At 46.0% G+C, this 18,768-nt stretch overlaps 1 protein-coding gene across 4 annotated transcripts in view; it reads right to left on the reverse strand.

The window, feature by feature from the left end:
* The window catches only part of LOC125331350 (6-phosphofructo-2-kinase/fructose-2,6-bisphosphatase 4), a 56,120-nt gene extending 42,200 nt beyond the window's left edge, over positions 1–13,920 (reverse strand). For 2 of the 4 annotated variants that reach the window (XM_048315211.1, XM_048315212.1), the window contains exon 1: positions 9,342–9,420. In XM_048315211.1, coding sequence (XP_048171168.1) covers positions 9,342–9,405 — 64 coding nt within the window. In that variant the 5' untranslated portion in view covers positions 9,406–9,420. Of the gene's footprint in view, positions 1–8,547; positions 8,687–9,341; positions 9,421–13,814 lie in introns of those variants that run through there. The other 2 variants (XM_048315215.1, XM_048315216.1) reach the window with 2 other exon arrangements.
* Between the last annotated feature and the right edge of the window lie 4,848 nt (positions 13,921–18,768).

An 18,768-nucleotide genomic window follows, 5' to 3' on the forward strand; every position in this document is an offset into this window, starting at 1 on the left:
ATTTCAAAAGAAATAATTGCTCTGTTTTAAATGTGGGAGAAATTTAATGTCTGGAGATAAACCCTTTCGATGAGATGATGTTGTTTTCACACAAGGAAGTTTCCTATGTTAAGTCTGGCATGAAGGGGTAGATTTAAGGCTAGCCTGCATTAATTCTGTTTGTTAAATCTGAAGGACAAATCACTAAATCTTTACATTTCCAGTCCAAGCAGTCACCTCCTATCTTTACCTCTGAGAGAACACTGGAATTATTTCCCTGAAAAACAGGCAAGATCCTCAAGTGGCACTTCCAGATATTGCTTAAAACTATTCCCATCATCACAAAGTTGAGCAACATTTTAAATCTTCCTGTTATGATGCAACATAAAGCAAAGATGGCATCCATTATTCATGTTTTCTGAGCACAACCCAGTGTTAAAAAGCCCTTTGTAGATAAACCCTTTTGCTGTATACCAGGGACTCCAAACTATTTACATGAGGGGGCCTGTGCTTGTAAGAAATGCAGAAAGAGGACATCAAAACACACAGCATTTGCACCAATTGCCTATTTACATTCACATGTCCAGGGGTTAAGTGAAAATCCCGAGTTTCCAAGATGGCAAGGGCGCTGAGGAGAGTCATTCCTGCACGTTGTTCTGGTCGTACCTGATGTTGTTACTACAGCAACAGCACGTCCAGCCTGGCACAGCCCCTGTGTGCTGGGGGTACCCTCAGACACTCCCCACCTCCCTGCAAGGGTGCTACAGCAGCAAGTCCACTTCAGTTACCTGATATCCATAATATAACCGTGGAAAACAAAGGCTGGATTAATCTGTAGTATTTGAAAGAGAGGAAAAACAAAAACACACCTGCATCCATGGGGATGTCTTTGTGCCTCTTGAACCTGCTTATAAGCAACCTCTGCTAAGCAGTCTGAAAGTCCCTCTATCACCTCAAAACTCCCTATTCCTTTGCAATCACATAAGCATATCAGAAAACCTCCCCAATTCCGAGTTTGAGTTTGCAGGTATGAGTAGTAATGTAACGAAAAGGAGCACAAGGAAAGGATTGACAATTTTAAGTACAACAGACAGCCCTTATCCAGGCTGACAGGCTTATGAATTATGCTCAGCTACTTTTATATTAGATATTTGAACATTTCTGGTGTATACACATCCTTTCTCCTGTCACTCAGCTAGGAATGAATCCCACTTGCTCATAACAGTTGGTCTAGGCTGCTAAATAAAAAAAAAAAAGATAAAACAAGGGCAGCTGCCTTCTCAGAGTGGAACTAAAACACTTTACACCATCTTTAAAACCAAATGCTGTCAACTGACTTCAGAAGTACAGTTCCACAAGACTGGTCTCTTCAAAGAAAAACATCGGTAAAAACTTAACTACTTGCGTTAGGGAAGTTGTCTGATGAGATGAAAAAGGAGAAATATACTGACAACAAAGAGTACACAACATTTGCATGCGATTCAAATGCATGATTTTTAAAAAATCTTGAAGGCTTTGGGACAGAGCTACCTATCAGATGGCAGCACTTTAAAAGACAAGAGATAAGAGAGCTTGGGAAGCACCACCCGGGGTTTAGGGCGTGAAATACTGAATGACTGATGGGGAACTCAAAAGGAAAAAGGCAAGGAAGAAAACAGCCACTGGGCTGGGTGACAAACCCTCGGAGGTGTAGAGTGAATCTGTGAGTCATCGGCACTTAATAGAAGTTGAAGCCATGTGAACGCCTGGAAAAGGGCGCAGGGAGACAAGAGCAAGGCAAGGTCAAACCGTGGGAGGAGGAGGAAACGCTGGATCAGGAGCAGGGGAAGAACATCACCAAAGAAAGAGCAACAACTCGTTGGAAGCAGCAGTGACTGTGCAGGGAGGTGATGGAGAACAGGAACAAACCAGAGGTCTGCAAACACTTCAGTGACATAAAGAACATGTAAATAGGGAGAAGCACCCACAGCAGCCCTGGGACAGGGGAGGCTGAGGGAGAGGCGGTACAACCTCACCTTATAAGAGGGACGAGACTCCACCGAGAGCCAGAACAAGTTTTAAAAAGGGGGACAGGAGTTAAAGGTCCAACAGGGGATAGTCCAGCCTGCCTTAGAGGGCAAGTAGGTCACTGAGGGAAAAGCCCACGGCAGTGGAAGCAAGAGCAAAGAGCAACGGGCCCAAAGTCCTCTCAGTTACACTTGGGCTCCTGCATGTCCCACAAGCAACAGCAAAGCAGGTTTTGTGGAAGTAAAGAATAAATCCCTCTGGAAAGCCAGCATGGAAAACCGACGCTGACACAAGGAGGAAAACAACCCACAGCATATGCGACGCCAGCTGCCGCTGGAAATATTCTTAAGCTCTGTGAAAAAAGAGGGTATTCATCCAAATAAAAATACAAGCAAACCAGAGCAAAGCTTCTCAGAAGCTACCAATGACAGAATTTGTAATAAAGCAAAAATTCATCTTAATTTGGCAAGCTGCAATGAAGTCAGGTAGGCTAAAACAGCACTGAAGGGGAAAAAAATACAGGCCAGACACCCTGAATCTAAGCATTCAGAGCCTCCAGGGCAGACTTCTCATTTTCTGTGCATTTTGCAAGTAGAGCTAGATGGCTTATCAGCTTCCTGAGACTAACAGGATCAATGTGCAAATGAGGAAGCTTAATAGGAGTAATAAAATTATGACAGCCAAAATAATCAAATTTACAGAGTGCAGACAGGCTAAACAGCAGAAAGGCTACAAATTAAACTCTTGCAAGGGGAAACATTCACCAAGTGAGGCTCCAGCATAATATTAGTAAAGAAGTCTTCTATTAGAAAAAAAAAAATAAAGCAGCCCACCTGAGTTCTCTTTATATTTTGAAAAAATAACTTTGGTTCAGCACAACTGTCTCTAGAGAAAACACATTATAAAAAAACTAATCCAGGTGCACAGAAGGCCATACTCCATCACATACAGCATAAGGGACAGCCTTTGGCACCAGAATGTGTAAAAACACATTCCAAAATTTAAATATCAATTGAAAGCCAAACAGGATACAAAAATAGAAAACAAAGCAAGGGAATCAGAAGCAAATGAGCACACCAGCCCTCACACTCACCACCTCTAGTGAAACATCAGCTGTCCAGGCCTGCTGGCTCCAGACACCCCACCCTGGGTTGCTCTGTGCCTGCTCAGGTACCCCCTCACCACCAGGGACATCTGAACCTTCTTTCACACAGGACAGAGGTCTCAGAAATATTAGTCTTCCACATTTTAATAAAAACTGGCTACCAGGAGTGAGCAGGTGCCCTGCCAATGCTCCCAGTACACACAGTGCTTTGACCTGGTCCCATCAGACCTGAGACTGATGCCAGACGAGCCCAAATCCCTGGAACTGGCCCAGCCTGGGGAAGAAAAATCAGTTAAAACCCCAAGGCATAAATGTGTGGGAGATATCTCTTCCAGAATTGCTTGGATTTTTTAAGCTGCTCTACTCCAATCCCCAAATGGAGCATTTCTTGGGGAAAAAAAAAAAGAAGAATCTGCGAGATCGATCTCCCACCAAAAATGAGTAATTACTTCAGCAGCAACAGGGCTGCTCCCCCTCCTCCTTTGCCCCATCAGTCCATCTCTTCTCACAAGCCATCTGACAGTTTCTAACTGCAAGAGGCCACAAACCCTCCTCATTGTTTTGGGGAAACCACTTTCACATGTGTAGCAGCAAAAAAAATACAAAGCTCTTTTTTTTATCCCCTTCTTAATGCAGAAGGTAAATGCTGCACAGCTCAAGGATATCAACAGGGTTCCCACAGACAACAAATGCTGCTTGTTATTAACCAACAACAGCAATTAGATTTCCAGGGATATATGACCATAAAAGGAAACTTAAAAGGAAGGAAAAGCCAGACTTAAATACTGTTAGTGGTCATTGGTCAGAGGCCGTTTCAGATGCATTAAAACAGCTCATGGTGGTTGTGCTCCTTATGTCAAAAACGGGGGTGTAGTCATACAGAAGCTTTTAGCTCTAATAAATCTCCACAAATATCTTGTCTTTGCATCTTTTGACTTAAACTATCCCCTGGCAAACCATACCTAACCCAGACATGAGGATTTCTTGCTGCTCAGGGAAACCTTCCCATTCAGGCACCTAAAACACATGCAGGATCAAACCGAGCCTCTGCAGTGCCAGCTCACACTGAGCCAGCTCACCAAGTCTGCTGCTGTGTGCACATGGAGAAATCCCTCACGTGGGAATCCACTTCCAGAGAAGCAGCACCACGAGTGGCTTTTCCGAGCCAGGCAGGAATAGCACGTCCAAGCCATTTTTAGGAGTCACTCGAGTGACAAGCACCAACCCCGCAGCAGACCCGGGGCTGGCGGGGGCTGCGGTACCTCTTGTTTAGAGACAACAGCTGCCAGGGAGCCTGGATCACACAGCTCCCCTGGCAGTGCCCAGGGCAAGGCACAACATGTGTGAAGCCAGCTCCACACACAGACAGGCCACGATGCAGGAACAGAAGAAAACTTTAAAAATAGCTCCTCAGGAAGGAGTTCGGGCAACTTTAGCTCATCTTCAGAGTCAAAAAAGGAGGCAAGAACTTAAAACCCTTTATTCACACTTTTTTTTTTTACCTTTTCCTACATTTTTCTACTTGTGCACGGCCTGTAAACATTATAGGAACATACTGAATCACCTGGAAACTAATGCCATACAGGCATTTCAGATACCCAAGTGCAGAAATTACAGCCTTAAATTCCATGTTTCAATGTAACAGGCACATTATTTCTACAAGGGCACTCATGACAAATCCATCCCATTTTATTAATAAAACATTTGCAAAACATCCTTTTTATCCATCACAAGGATAAAAGTCAGTTGCAATTAAGAGATTCATCACTTGTATTCATGGCAGCTCTGTGCTTCAGGGCTTCAGGATTAATTCCAGTGCATTACTTCAGACTCTTAAATGTTGCAGACACCAACATCCAGGAGAGCCCCCCATTCACCAGCTTCTCAAATCAGAGCTAAATTTGACAGAATAAAAACACTTCCCTAAAGGCACTTAAAACTGCACTGTTGTAATAGCACAGGTAAGTTGACATATTTTGCACAAAAAACCCCCAAGTATTTCTTCTCTGCATGGACACAAATTCACAGGCTCACCACATCAGAGTGATTTTGGAGAAGAGAAGGCTCTGGGACACATCAGAGCACCTTCCAGTGCCTAAAGGGGCTCCAAGAGGGCTGGAAAGGGACTTTTGACAAGGGCCTGGAGTGGCAGGACAAGGGGGAATGCCTTTAAACTGACAGAGGATGGGGCTAGATGGGATATTAGGAATAAATTCTTGCCTGTGAGGATGGTGAGGCCCTGGCACAGGTCACCCAGAGAAGCTGCAGCTGCCCCAGCTCTGGAACTGCCCAAGGCCAGGCTGGATGGGACCTGAGCAACCTGGGATAGTGCAAAGTGTCCCTGCCCACGGCAGGGGGTGGGATGGGATGAGCTTTAAGGTCCCTTCCAACCCAAAGCATCCTGTAATTTTACTTCACACAGCACCACCAGGTCAGTACCTCAGCAGGTAACAGGTTCAGTACGTCTGGAGATCTGGATTCAGAATTAGTGAGTGATTACAGTACTTGGGGCCAGGTTTTGGCAGGCACCCAGGAACAAGCCTGGTTTATAAGCCACCCTGGCCCCACGTGGAACCTTGTCAGAGCACACCTGGCCAGCACCGCCCCTGACACTGCCCCACTGCATGACCAAACCATGCTCAAAATCAATCCAGCACCGCTGGAAATAACAACCTGTGTGCAGCAACATGAAGCAAATTTATTACTCTCTACTGCAGCCCCACTTTGAGTGCCTGGTAAAAATCAAGTGAAATCAGGAATTAACCTAAATTACTTAATTTTAGATGCTGGAGAGCCCAACTAGACAGACTAGGGAGTTTGGAGTTGATTATTCTCTTTTACTTCCTTTTACAATTTAATTACTTAACCTCTTACGGTCTCAGACACTGCAAGCCAAACACTCTGCCTGTGAGAAAAGGCTAATAGACTAATTATTTCTCTTAAAATGAGAAAAAATGGCTTCTGGGGAAAATCAGTGCAGACCCAGGAACTCTGCATTTCTCAAGCTCACAGCTGGTGCCTCCACACTTGTATTTTGAGAATTTTTACCCTTTCTACCACACTGGCCTTGTGACTCTTCCCAAGAAGCCCCATCCAGGGTGTGGGGCCACAAGTTTACACCATATTCAATTAATTAAAGCAAACAAATAAAAAAAGAGAAACAAAACATATGGAGTGGGAAGGTGGGAATACTCCACCAGGTCATTTCTTTCAGAAGAAAGCCAAAGCATTCCCCAAATCTTTTCCAGCACTTCAAGTCTAATATTTATATTTATCTCAAGGAAAAATCTGTGGGCATCATACACAGAGGTTAAGCCCCAAGGAAACCATGCAAGTCCAGTGAGCCATTCAGAACACATCCATAGTGCTTCACCAGCAATTAAATACTGGCCACAAGTCGGATTTACCAAATCTCTTACTCATAAGAGCAGAAGGGACATTGACGCAATCAAATTGAGAAAAATACTGGTGCAACCCAGCTGATTTTTTTTTTTTTAATGGGATGGATGATACATAAAAAAATAAAATGTTACAATCACTCAATTCAACAACTTCCTGCTACTGGTAAGGGTTATATTTATAAATCAGTACATTTTCATAACAAAATGTCCTATTTCATAGCAGATCCTTCCTTCGAATGACCTCAAGAAAGTTCTGAAACAAAATCCTGCCCAAAATGATCCCAGCTTTGAGGCCTCATCCTGCACAGCTATCCCTACATGAATGCTCTCATTAGATGATGCACCGATTTAAAAGGACTGGCATCTTATGTAAATGGCTGTTATTGCCTTTAATTGCAGCCATAATTATGGGAGTGTCTCACAACTGAGTAAGGTCACATTAAGCAAACTTACTGGAAACTTTGCAAACTGCTCTGCAACACACTGGGCATTTATTCAGTCCCATCTTCAGCTCTAGGAAAAGCACTACAAAATCAGTCGACCCTGTATGGGATTGCTCCAAGTTATAGTTGGTTTAGTATGTTTTTGCCTCATATGAACTAGTTTCTCTGGCATTTGCCAATATAAAAAGTTTAATTCAGAATTAACATCTTTAAAAATCAAAAAAATCTTAAAGAGTCTTCGAGTTTCTTTGGTATTAACATCTTTTTGTTTTCCTCCTCAGATCTCAAAGAGCCACACGTGTACCATGGGACCTGCTACAGAGCCAACAAGGAGCCAGGTGTTGTCAAGAGCAGTGAGGGCAGTATCCAATTCCCCTGGCACAGCCAACAAATCCCTGCTCATGGAAGATGTCAGCACAAGCATCGTGGGGATGACCCAAGCAGCAGTGAAGGGGTTTTAGTTCAGCCACGAAGCAATGGCCATCACTGTGTTTCAACAGCTGAATGGGGGTCCCCTGCTAGTCCGAGAGGTTCTGAAACACCAACCTTACTGAAATCCCTTTCCATGCCCTGGGCTGGAGTCAGGCATGGAGGAAGCTGGCAGCTGCCTACAATAAGGCTGGCAGGAGCAAAGTGGTGGCTGTAAACAAGAGCAATCCTGTGACTCACTGGGCAGGAGCCGCAGCCACTCTGCACCCAGTGACACCCAGTTTTCTGTGGCACCAGGCAGCTCAGGGTCCTGGTCCCGTTAACAAACCCGGGTACAACACCCCTCACTGCCCCATCCATCTCTGCCTCCCCATCCTGCCCCTCGGCAGCAGGAGCGCCTGGTTTATCTTCCAGCCAACATAATACAATTTTCCTGGAAAGTGGGGGAAATTATATCCAAACATAACCATGACTGAGGCTATGTTCAAAAGTTTTGGTGTACTTACGTCACAGCTGTCATCCTGTATTACACAAAGTGCCTCACAAACACGCCAGACCTCGATCCCCAGAGAGAGACAGCCCTTTCCAAGGAAGGCCCCAATGAGCCAGCAGCCAAATCTCACGAAGGAAGATAAAAAAGGTGCAGATTATGCGCTTTTTATGGAGTTGCCCTTAGGAATAAGGGAAGAAGAGCTAACCAGTTGGATCAGTATTTGCCGAAGCACTGGTTTTACACCCTTCCTCAGCCAATGGAGAGCACCACGGCTTGGAGGAGTGAGATGCAAACCCGCCTTCCTACAGAGAGTTAAAAAAAAAAAAATCCATCACAGCAAAGCAATCTCCAGAAATAACTCGGCAAGCAAACAGCTGCTGCTACGCTACGATTCCCTCTTTCCACGCCACATCTCCCAAACCTTCCTTGGCCCTGGGCTGTTCCAGCAGAAGCCGCGATTCCCATTTCCCACCGGCCGAGCTTTCTGAGATGCCGGGCACCCTCACTCCTCCGTGGAGCTGGGAGGAAAAATCCCGACCAGGGGGGTCCAGGAAAACACCACCTTCCCCCTCCAGCCGTGCCCTGACGCGCGTGGGTCGCTCGGGGGCTGCCCCGTGGGTGGGAACCGGGGGCGGGAAGGGGAGAAGCGGCAGCGCAGCCCCGCTCCCGCGGGGGTCCCGGGGGTCCTACCTCGGTGGCGCCGGCCCTGCGGGCAGCGGCCGCGGCAGCCCCACATGGGCGGCGGGCTGGGCTCCGGCGGAGGCTGGCACGGACCGCACGGGCGCAGGGCCGCGCGGAGCCCCGCGGAGCTGCCCGCGGGTGTGCGCGCCCCGCGCGGGGCGGGCCGGGGCGGAGGGACCGGCCCCGGGCAGCGCCCGCCCCGCCGGGAGCCCCAGCTCCGCTCCGCCCCGCCCGGGGGGATGCGGGAGGGGCCCGCGGGGAAGGACGCGGCTCCCGCACCTCTGCGCGGGCTCCCGGGGAGCGGCTCCCGCACCTCTGCGCGGGCACGGCCGCGGAACGCCCGCACCGCACCGAGCCGGCGGCCCCGGTGCGCTCCCCATCGCCCGCTCCCTGCCGGGACCGCAGGCGTCCCTCCGCTGTCTGCTCCCCAGGGCTTCGTGTTTTGTTAAAACGAGCCGCATTTAAAAATAAGCAAATCAATAAATAAGTAAAAATCAAGTAGACGGGGGAGGTGCGGCGGCTGTAGCCATTTTGGAGAGCTGGCTGTGAATGCAGCCGGGGGGCAGGAGATAGGGATCAGCGGTGGCCGGAGGAATGGGGCTATGGTCAGCAACAAGCCCTCAGCCAGGCTCAGAAGCACCCGCGGAGCCAGAGGTGACCCCAGCACTGACCCAGCAGAAGTCACCCCCCCCAAGAGCCTCAGGCAGGGCTGGGATCCACCGCCCAGGGAGCCGGAGCGCTCCCAAGTGAAGCCAATCGGGGCAATTACAGCCTCTACGTGCATTCAGGGCACAGCCACCCACCTGCTTTGGGCTGGAGCTTTTCCCTGCCCTTGCCATACAGCATCCCTGAGGACACACACAGCATCCCTCGACACGAGCTTGAGCTTAATGACAGAGATCCTCTAGTTCCTTGCACCATCCTTCGGGTGATACCGAAGCGTGTTTGTTATCTTGTTCAGGTTGGGGCAGGTTATTTTCATGGTTGCCTTTCCTCACGGCTTTGTAAGTTTGTTAGGCTGTCCCTCTGAGGTAGGCATGAACTAAATGGGTGCGTGTAGAAGCTTCAGAGCTGTTATCTCATCACACTGCTTATCCTGCGCTGGGGTGAGAAGCTGGAGAGGCAGCACTGTGCTCAGGAGAGAGTTATCTGTACCTTCTGCCTTTGGCCTGCAGAGATAGGCAAACACAAGTTTGGGGAGGGGGAAACACCACTGCAGATGAAAGAGGGGCCAAACTGAAAATGAAGGAAGATTAAGGAAGCATCACTCTAAAGCCACTTATTAGTGAAAAATCAGAATAATTACCCCTTTAAGATGAAAATGGTCGACGTAAGCAACAGAGTTAAGATTTTGTTTGATTTTGGGTTTGCCTAAAATTCACATGCAAATTTTCTTTACCTTGTCAGGATGTCTTTTCATCTACCTACACACCTCCATCCTGCTTCCCAAGCTGTCTCCAACTGATATCAACTCCAAGTTTACTGTCTGGACAGCTGGTTTCAGACCCCCACTGGTAACATAAGCATTGTAACCATGCTGGCTCTGCCTGGGAATCACCTGATGCTTTAAAACTTTAGCTAATGAAGTACAACTTCTGAACTGCTTGCAGAATTTAAGCCACATGAAAGAAAGGGTGGTTTGTTGGTGTGGTTTTTTTAGACAGGGAGTACTGAATGCTTATCTCCAGGTGATGATGCCTCCTGCAATGAGGAAACTCGGCGGCTGAGGTCAGTACGATGCTTGGTATCACTTCCTTCAAGTGTGTGTGTGGTGACTCAGAGCAAGGGCTGAGTTACTTTGGTCTGAGAGACCAGGCCCCTACCACTTCTCCAATCCCAGGCTCCAATCCAATTCCAGCCCCTCTGGTAATCTGATTTTCTAGGAACTGAGGGCAAATGTGAGAGAAAAATGTTCACTGTTGATGCAATGCTAAGGAATGCTTCCTTTTCTTTTGGGGAACTGTCAAAGTAAGATTCAGCTCCTTGTGCAACCCCTAGAGCTGAACAGCTTCTCCTCGAGGTGCCATAGTGTAAGTGTTGGGCTCTGCGGAGGTGGAAGTCACCTGTGTCCACCTTCTGGACAATACTTAATCCTTATTAGCACTCTATGATTTCATCTGAAGTAGTAATGATTAGTTTGCTTTATCTTCTTAAGGAGTTCAAGTGACTTTACATAACTGTGGGCTTTTCTGCATTAGCAAGCTTTGTTGTCCACTGCTAAGAGTGTGAAGGAGGGGGTTGATGTGGTGGGTACTCACAGCCAGCATGTCCCCGTGCTGTTCTGGAGCAGAGCATTTGTCACTGGCACAGATGGCATAGCTCAAAACTTGATTTAGTTAACTCTGGTTTTGGTCACTGACTGCTTCCAGCTTGAAGCAAGGGCCACTGGAGTTGTTTGAGAGTTTCTCTGGAAGAAGAATTCTGAGCCCTGGGGTAGGAGAGAGGTTTCATCTGCTCTCCCCTTGAAAAATCTTTTAGTCACAGTTTCTGGGCTTAGTGAAACCTTATCCCCATGTTCTCTTAAAAAAAAAAAAAGAAAAGAAAAAGAAAATAAAAACAAAAGAGGTTTTTTTTGCAGCTGGCATGAAGCAGCACGTAGTGAGGCAGGGCCAGAAATGGAGCTTGGGTGGGGGGGGTGGGCACTGCAGCAGCTCACCTTCCTATCCTCAGCCTTAAAAACAAAGAGAATCCAACAAAACCACCCAGCTGCAAGGATTCTGCTTGGTGTTGGTAAAAAGGTACAGAGTGACCCCACTGTCCCACTGGCCAGTGAGATGTGGCTCGGTATCAGCCAGAAACTTCCGCTCCTTTTGGCAGAACAAAAGGTCTGAGTACCTGCGGTAAAGGCAGCCTGTAACCCTGCACGGGCTGGTGGGCAGAGCCTCACAGGGCATCAAACAGGCTTTTCTTTCAGTGCTTTTTCTCTTCTGCTTAACCGTGTTTATCCTCCTCCACAGCATTTTTTTCAAGGTGGGAAGGCACACCTTAGCCTTTGTGTGCAGCAGCTGCACTCCCAGAAAAGCTGTACTGCAGGATCCCAACTGTGCAGAGGACTTCAGTGCTCTTAGAAGCAAAGCACATTAAATCACTGATAAACCAGTGCAAGTATTAATAGCAAAACTTGCTAGAAATCTTGGGTTTTGCTCAAGATCTGTGTAGCCAACCACTAATGAGGTTGTTGAGATTTTGTCCAAACTGAGGAGGTATAGTTAATTTGGCAAGAGGAACTAGGAACAGACATGAGGGGGAAAAAAAAATCTGATAATTTATTTGCATTTAGGAGAACTCAGCAGGAGAGAAGTGTGTTCAAGGTAAATACTCACAGCTTCTGCCTGGGATGTTTGATCCTAGCTTGTGCTTGGATAAACTGAGCAAGCAGGGTCATCCCTTTGGAAAATGTTTGACTTAATCCTGTGCCCTTCTCAAAAATAATAGTTAAATTGGAAAAACTTCTGCACTTACAGGCCTTGGAAAGTATTTTGCCCTAAATGTGGCTTTGTGGTTTCAAAGAACTGAAGAGAAGGCCACAAAAATATATTTTTCCTTCAGCTGCTTGGCAAGGAAAAGCATCTGACTGGGCTTATCAGAACAACGTGGCTGGGGCAGGCCTGGACTGCCTGGGGACACCAATCCTACTGACTGTGTTTTTCACAGGCCACATTCCTCCTGCTCTAGTGTGAGCCAATAATTTTTACCTCTGGATGACAGTAATTCAAAGATGAGTAAATCAATTGGATTTTTGTTCCTCAGCTTCATCGGAAGGTTTAAGCTGTTGGGTCCTTTGTTAAATTCCTTGGAAATTGGCCACATGCAGGATTGCACTGTGTTCAGTTCAGCCAGATAACACAACTCTTTCTTAAAGATTTATTTGCAATCCTTACCCAAATTTTAAGTGTTCAGGAGAAGGATAAAAGGCAGAAATAGGTGAACCCGCAAGCAAAAGTTCATACAATTATTCATGTAGTCATCTTGTAGTCACTATTCTTGCTGTACCTTTTTTCTTTTCCTTTCTCTGAGCTGTTTTTTCTGTCCAGACTGTAAGACCTTAAAAATCAGGTGTATCCTTGTCCTGAAGCATAGGAGCATGTTAAGGTACCCCAAGGCTGGAGACTTAAGATGTTTGGGAAGTCTTATCTTTTTGAGTGGGAATTCTCATCTCCAGTCTGGTCAGACCCTAAGAGCTTGCCTGGCCTTTCTCAGGCTCTTTGGAAGAGCCAGATCTTGTTATGTGCATTGCTGGAGTGCTTGTTGTGCTATTTTTACACTGCTCAGTTTTTGTATGTGCAGCTGTAGTCAAGTGTTGCTTCTCAATCCCAGACAACTGAGATTTTCCATAACCTTTGACTAAAAAAAAAAAGTATCTTTAATCACAGCTCCCCTTCACAACAGGCAGCATGTAAGAAGATTATATAAATATTATATTAAGCACATTTTTTGGCAAATTGCTTGCATTGGTGTTGCATTTCTTTCCACCAGTGTCTGTGTGGTGGAAGAAATAAACGACGAGCTTGGACCATAATGGAAGTGAATACTCTGATGTGTATCTCTTCTAACTTGGGGATTCCTCATCAGTTAACTGCCTTGTTAAAATAACTCTGACATCGATTTATCTACCAAGAACCCAGATCAGGGCATTTTAAAGATGAGTCTCCTTACCCTGGGTTATTGGTAGGTACTTTGTGATAAACCTGCATAGGTAGAAACAATTTTTTCTTGCTTAGAAAACAAAGATAAGGCTTTTTTTTTTTTTTTTTTTGTAGCTGGCAGAAAATTAGCATTCATACTATGCCTTCTAGCCACAACTGAAGTGGAAAAGGTTTCATGACCCTTCTGACCAACATCCTGAAGGTCAGCTCCAAGTAGATTTTGGTGGCAATTCTTCTTGGGCTCACCTGGTTTCAGACAGTGATGGGACACAGATGACAGTTTGTGAAGTTATTTCATTCAATTTGAATGTAATTACTGATTCAACAAATTCTATGAGTGGATGAACAAGTGTTAATCCATGAAACAAAAAGCAACATAGGTGTTTGTCCATGTGAATAAATGCAGCATGGATTTATGACAGAGAATCTGTGTCATCCATCTAATTTTGGCAGGGTGGCAGAGGTGCAGAGAGAAAAGGGTACCTTTGGAGGGTTCTTCTGTTCTAGGCCAGTGATTATGAAGAGTCACCTGTGCCCCAGGAGCTGGTTTATGCAGTCAGGGAGAGCAGACCCACATTCAAGGGCCAACAGCTCCACTATTTTATCAAAGACAAGGAAGCAAACACCTACCTCTGTGTTTATTCTGCTGGTGCTTTGCACAGCACACACTCCCCAGGGCACGTCGGGTGCTTGTGTTCAGACATCCACGGTGGTTCTGCATCAGGCACTGTGATGGTGTGAGAGATTCAGGCTTCCAACACCTCTGCCCTTGCTGTGCTGGATGCTGCCAGTTATCCGTGTCCTCTTACTCCCCTTACAGATTTGTTGCTATGGTGAGAAAAGCCAAGCCTTAAATATTGAACTCCCTGGTATCTCAGCTGGTATCAGCTGTGTAGAGGTATCAGTTGGTGTGTATTAAAACAAACAAGATAATAAAGAATATATGCCTTGCACTTAGGGCAGGTTCTGCCTCCAAATTTTGGGCGTTTTTTTCCCCTGCTTCAATTCCAGCTTGGTTTGTTTTTGCTGAAACTAACCTTGAGCTCTGCCCAACAGCACAGAGGATTACAACTGTTTATGTCTTAATTGGGGCATAGGAACAGTAACCTGTCAAATCAAATTTTTCCTCCTGAGAAGTTACAGTCAAATGCAGGACAGTTCCCACAAAATGTTCTGCTACATTATTTGGTGTTTGCTTGAAGTCTGCACGAGCAGATTAGAGCAGAGTTTGGAGCACTGTACAGTTTTGTGCCTAACGTGTTACTGGAGGAAAATGAGTTTACAAGGTGTTTTATACAGCACAAGCCAGCAACTTCACTCGAAGCACTCCCAAGACCTCACTCTGACCCTCCTCGGGCGGGTGATAACACTCCTGCTGATTTACTAACGCCAGCACAGGACACTGATTACCCTGTTTTTAAAGCCCGAGGGTGGAAAATAACTAGGAGGGGAGTCGCCGCCAAATCAGAGCAGCAGAGATGCTGCAAATAGGACGAGTGTTCTACCTCTGACAGTCCCACCAGCAGTGAAAAACACAGACTACACTTTTCTTGAACAGAAAACGTGGCACCCCACATACCAGCCCTGCATGAGGCTGGCCTGGAGCACTTGCAACAAAGGAGCTGCTGCTGCGCCCACATTCTTGTGGTGAAAGTCCTGCTCTGGTGCCCAGCCCCAGTAAGGGCAGATTAAAAAAGTTATGGAACAAAGCGGGACAAGTTCTCAAGTGCAGAGGCATTTTTGTTTGTGTAACCTAAAGCAAGGTCTGCTGTTTGTGCTGGATGTTTAAACACTTGCTGAGAGCCCACAAATGGTGCTTCGGGGCTTACGGTTTTTTTTTTCAAGTAACTTCTGAAATTGCAGTCTGATGAGTCAGAGGAATGAAGGCTGATATTCCTGCTGGTTCTCGGAAACGAGGGATGTTAAATCCAGGGCAGTAGCAGAGTCTGTGGCCCCTGAAGAACACTTAGATCTTTCTTAAATACGCTTTGTTTTTTATAAATATTTTCAGATCTTTTCTAGAAATGCCTGAGCAAGGGAAAAGGTCTGGAGTGGGTAATTTTCAAACACAAAACAGAGATACAAAGATACTGTAAGGAAGAGTCACTTTCAGTTTAGGTAACTGGTAGCTTGAAAATTTCGTGTTCAAGTCAGTGCTGCTCTGAGTGACACTGAGGAGGGTTGGGATACAGAGTCTTGTATTCAAGCTTTGGAAATTATTTCTGTAGGAGCTGATGTTTCACTTTTGAAACAGTAATCAGAAGTGAGCTTTGACATTGCACGTGGAAAAGGAGTGGCAAGTTTTAGTTAAAAGCATTAACAGGAAAGCAGTGAAGCCTACCCTCAATGCTATTGGCATGTGGGGGCTTTGCTTTACTCAAAGCCAATGAAACTCAGCTGCTCTGGGTAGCACCTCATGCGGCTCCCAGGCTCAAATGTCATTGGAGGCAGTTTCTGTGCTGCTGCCTCTTCCTCCTCCTTCTCCTGGTCTCATGTTTCTCTGAGGTATCTCTGAGTCCTCTTAGCTGCTACTGCTGGGTGAGCTGCTCACCCAGCTTTGGGCACAGCAGAGCAGGGTATGTTTGGGAGTTCGGGGGGCTTTCTGCAACTGCAGCTGAACAGAGTGACCAAAACCTGCCCCAGGCTGGCAGAGCACCCAGCCCTCCTCTCTCCCTTCGTGCTGCCATGTGTTTTGCACGCCCACAAAGCGACCTGAGCTGAGTGACCAGCCCTGCGTACCACAAGCCTCCACTGCAATGTGAGTGGAATAAAAGGCATTTTAAAGATCCACTTGCCATCTCTTTAATTTCAAGCCATATACTTGCCACGATCTGCTTTTGGGAAGGATTTATTTCTTCCAAAAGAGGCTTGTACTTGTATATCAGGAGAAGCTCAGCATGCAGCCGCAAGGGCTGCAGAAGAAGTGGTTTGGAAGGACCTGCTTCACATACTCCTGGCTTTGGTTTTATGGCTTCTGTCCAGATGTTTGGATGAAGTGAAATGCATCAGCAAATGATAGCTAGTGGGGTCCTAAAACAACTGGGATCTCAAAATGCTATCACCCCCCTTGCTCATCTAACCACAGGTGTGGGCTGTTAATGCAAGACAAAACTGAAAACAATGTCTTAATGTCTGACTTAACTGATTTCTATACCAATTCTGAGTATTTTAGTCAGAGAACAAGGCAGATGAGAACTTTTCTTATTAGGTAAATAACAGGCCACTAATTTCCTGCTTGTATCTGAAAAACCTGTGAGTTGCTTGGAAGGGCTTCCTTCAATCTGTTTTTAATGCAAGACTTAATCTACACCTTACCCTTCAGCTGAACTACTTATGTCCTGATTATATCAAAGCTTGTAAAGGCTCCTCACTACAACCAACTTCATTCTAGATTGTAAAATAATCTTTCTATCTTCAGATCATTCAGCAGTTCAATTGTCTCTGTTTGGGATAGTTAACCATGGTAAATACTTAGGATTATTTTTGGAGATACAAGGCTTAAGCATCCTAGACAAAAAATAGTGAGTCATTGAAATGAAAAACTTGGCAATGCAAGGACAGCTCTAAGTGACAGACTTCCCTCATTTCTTGGAGCATTTCTCTAGAAATTGATTTAGTGTAAAACCTGTAAGGCAATGGACGAGCAAGCTCTGCACAGAACAGGTTCCTCAGTCATTCTGAGCACGGCAAACAGGAGCTGCAGTGACAACACCATGAGCACATCCCACTCGAGAGCTGTAGAGCAGCCAGAAATGTGACCCACACAAAGGCCCATGCCTGGATTACTGCTGGCTCCTCTCCAGCTCACTCCTGCCGAGCGTGGGCTGGCTCCGGCACCGCGCTGGGTCTGCACAGCTCTGCACATGTACGGGTTTTCAGACCGGGAAAAAACAACCCAGCAGATGTTCAGTGCTTCCAAATTGTCTGCTGGCACCACATGCAGTGTCTTTCTAGTCTCTATTCCTCAGAGTCTGGAGTAAGACAAGCTAAATTACATGAAATCCAGTGTCTTGGGTGTCTTTAGGTACAGTATGAGAGGCAAGGACAGAAGAAGAGCTACAATAAGTAGGATGAATAAAGCAAATCCTCTTACACATTCAAAGCTCTTATTTGAAAGTGGCAAACTGCATTCATGCCCAAGTTTGCATTATTTCAACAACAAGAAAAGGAGCTGCTTCAAGAAATAAGGGAAGTCTGTCACTTCCCAGCCTCATTTTTCTTTAAGAAAAGCCACAAACCCACACCTGGAGACAGGGTTTCTGCAGGGCTTCTGTGGCTTCTGACAGTGCCAGAGCCTCTGCAACTCCTGAGGAAATGTCTCTTTCCTGATGCCCACCTCAATGCTTAGTTCAGTTAATGGATTGAGATAATACTGTCCAGGAGAACCTCAGACCAGCCCCGAGTTAGGCACCAGCAGCTGAACACTTGAAGCATATTAAATTACCTGCAGTTACAAGCACACAGCTCTGATCCCTTCCAGGCATAAGGAGGACTTGAAATTCATGGTAATTTTCTCTGTGTGAATAGCAAGGTGAACTTTGCTTTCAATTTCAGCATTTAATACAGAGCAAATATCAGATTCCCTGTAGCTTGGGAGGAGTGTGTTTGAGTGTTCATTTAAGTTAAATCACATTTCACATACAAAAAATACAAAGATAATATTGTTTCCAACATTTGCATACAACATTTACCAAGATATCTCTGTAAGAATTAGATAAAACTGTTAATTCTGGGCCAAAATCCAATTATGACTAATTTTTTCAGGGGCCCCCAGCTTCTCAAAGAGCTTGGTAATAATAGTGTATGTTTCTGAAAGCTGTGACTAGGGAATCCAAAGGCCTAATTATGTCTCCAGTGGTATATTCTCAGATCCTCCTCAATGTAATAGTAAGAAGTGAACATAAGAAATGTAGTAACTCTGCAGTGATTTACGTTAACCAGCTTAAAAATTAAGGGTACAGCTTTGTAAGTCCCCAGAACACACACAGTGCCATGCAGTGCAGTCCCAACAAGGAGAGATTACCTGAATTAGGGCCTAAAATCAGAGAACTGAGCATGTGATTCCCCCACCCCAAGATGAACACCCAGATGAAGATGCCAACATCTTTATCTTGGCTGGGCCAGAGTTGCATGCCTTCTCTCAACTGCTTTGAAACAGGTATGGTTAAGTCTGTGGTCTGGGTTACAGAGATCAGTGCTTTTGCTTATCATTTGAGGGCTGAACTGCTTTGCATGTGGTTATCCAGGGAAAATCAAAGTGAGGGCACTGGTTTCACTCCACTCCTCTGTGCACAGTGAGGCGTTGGAGAACACACTCCCTCAACTGCAACCACACGGGCATATCTTTTCATCCCCTTTGGCTCCACTCTTTGGCCATTCCCCATCATTCCCCCTTTTCTCATCCTCCTTCCCCATCATCCCTCTTCCTATGTCTTTTCCCAAGAATTTTCTTTTTTTCTTGTGGTTTCTCTGAGGCATTACATCCCCAGACCAAAGGACAGCCCTTGGCAGCATCACAGGGCACCAGTGGTGTTGCAGGAGGACCCTCCCACCCCAAAACATGTTGCATCAGAAGACAAGGAGA

This window comes from Corvus hawaiiensis, chromosome 11 (assembly GCF_020740725.1).
Source record: "Corvus hawaiiensis isolate bCorHaw1 chromosome 11, bCorHaw1.pri.cur, whole genome shotgun sequence".
Lineage (NCBI taxonomy): Eukaryota > Metazoa > Chordata > Aves > Passeriformes > Corvidae > Corvus > Corvus hawaiiensis.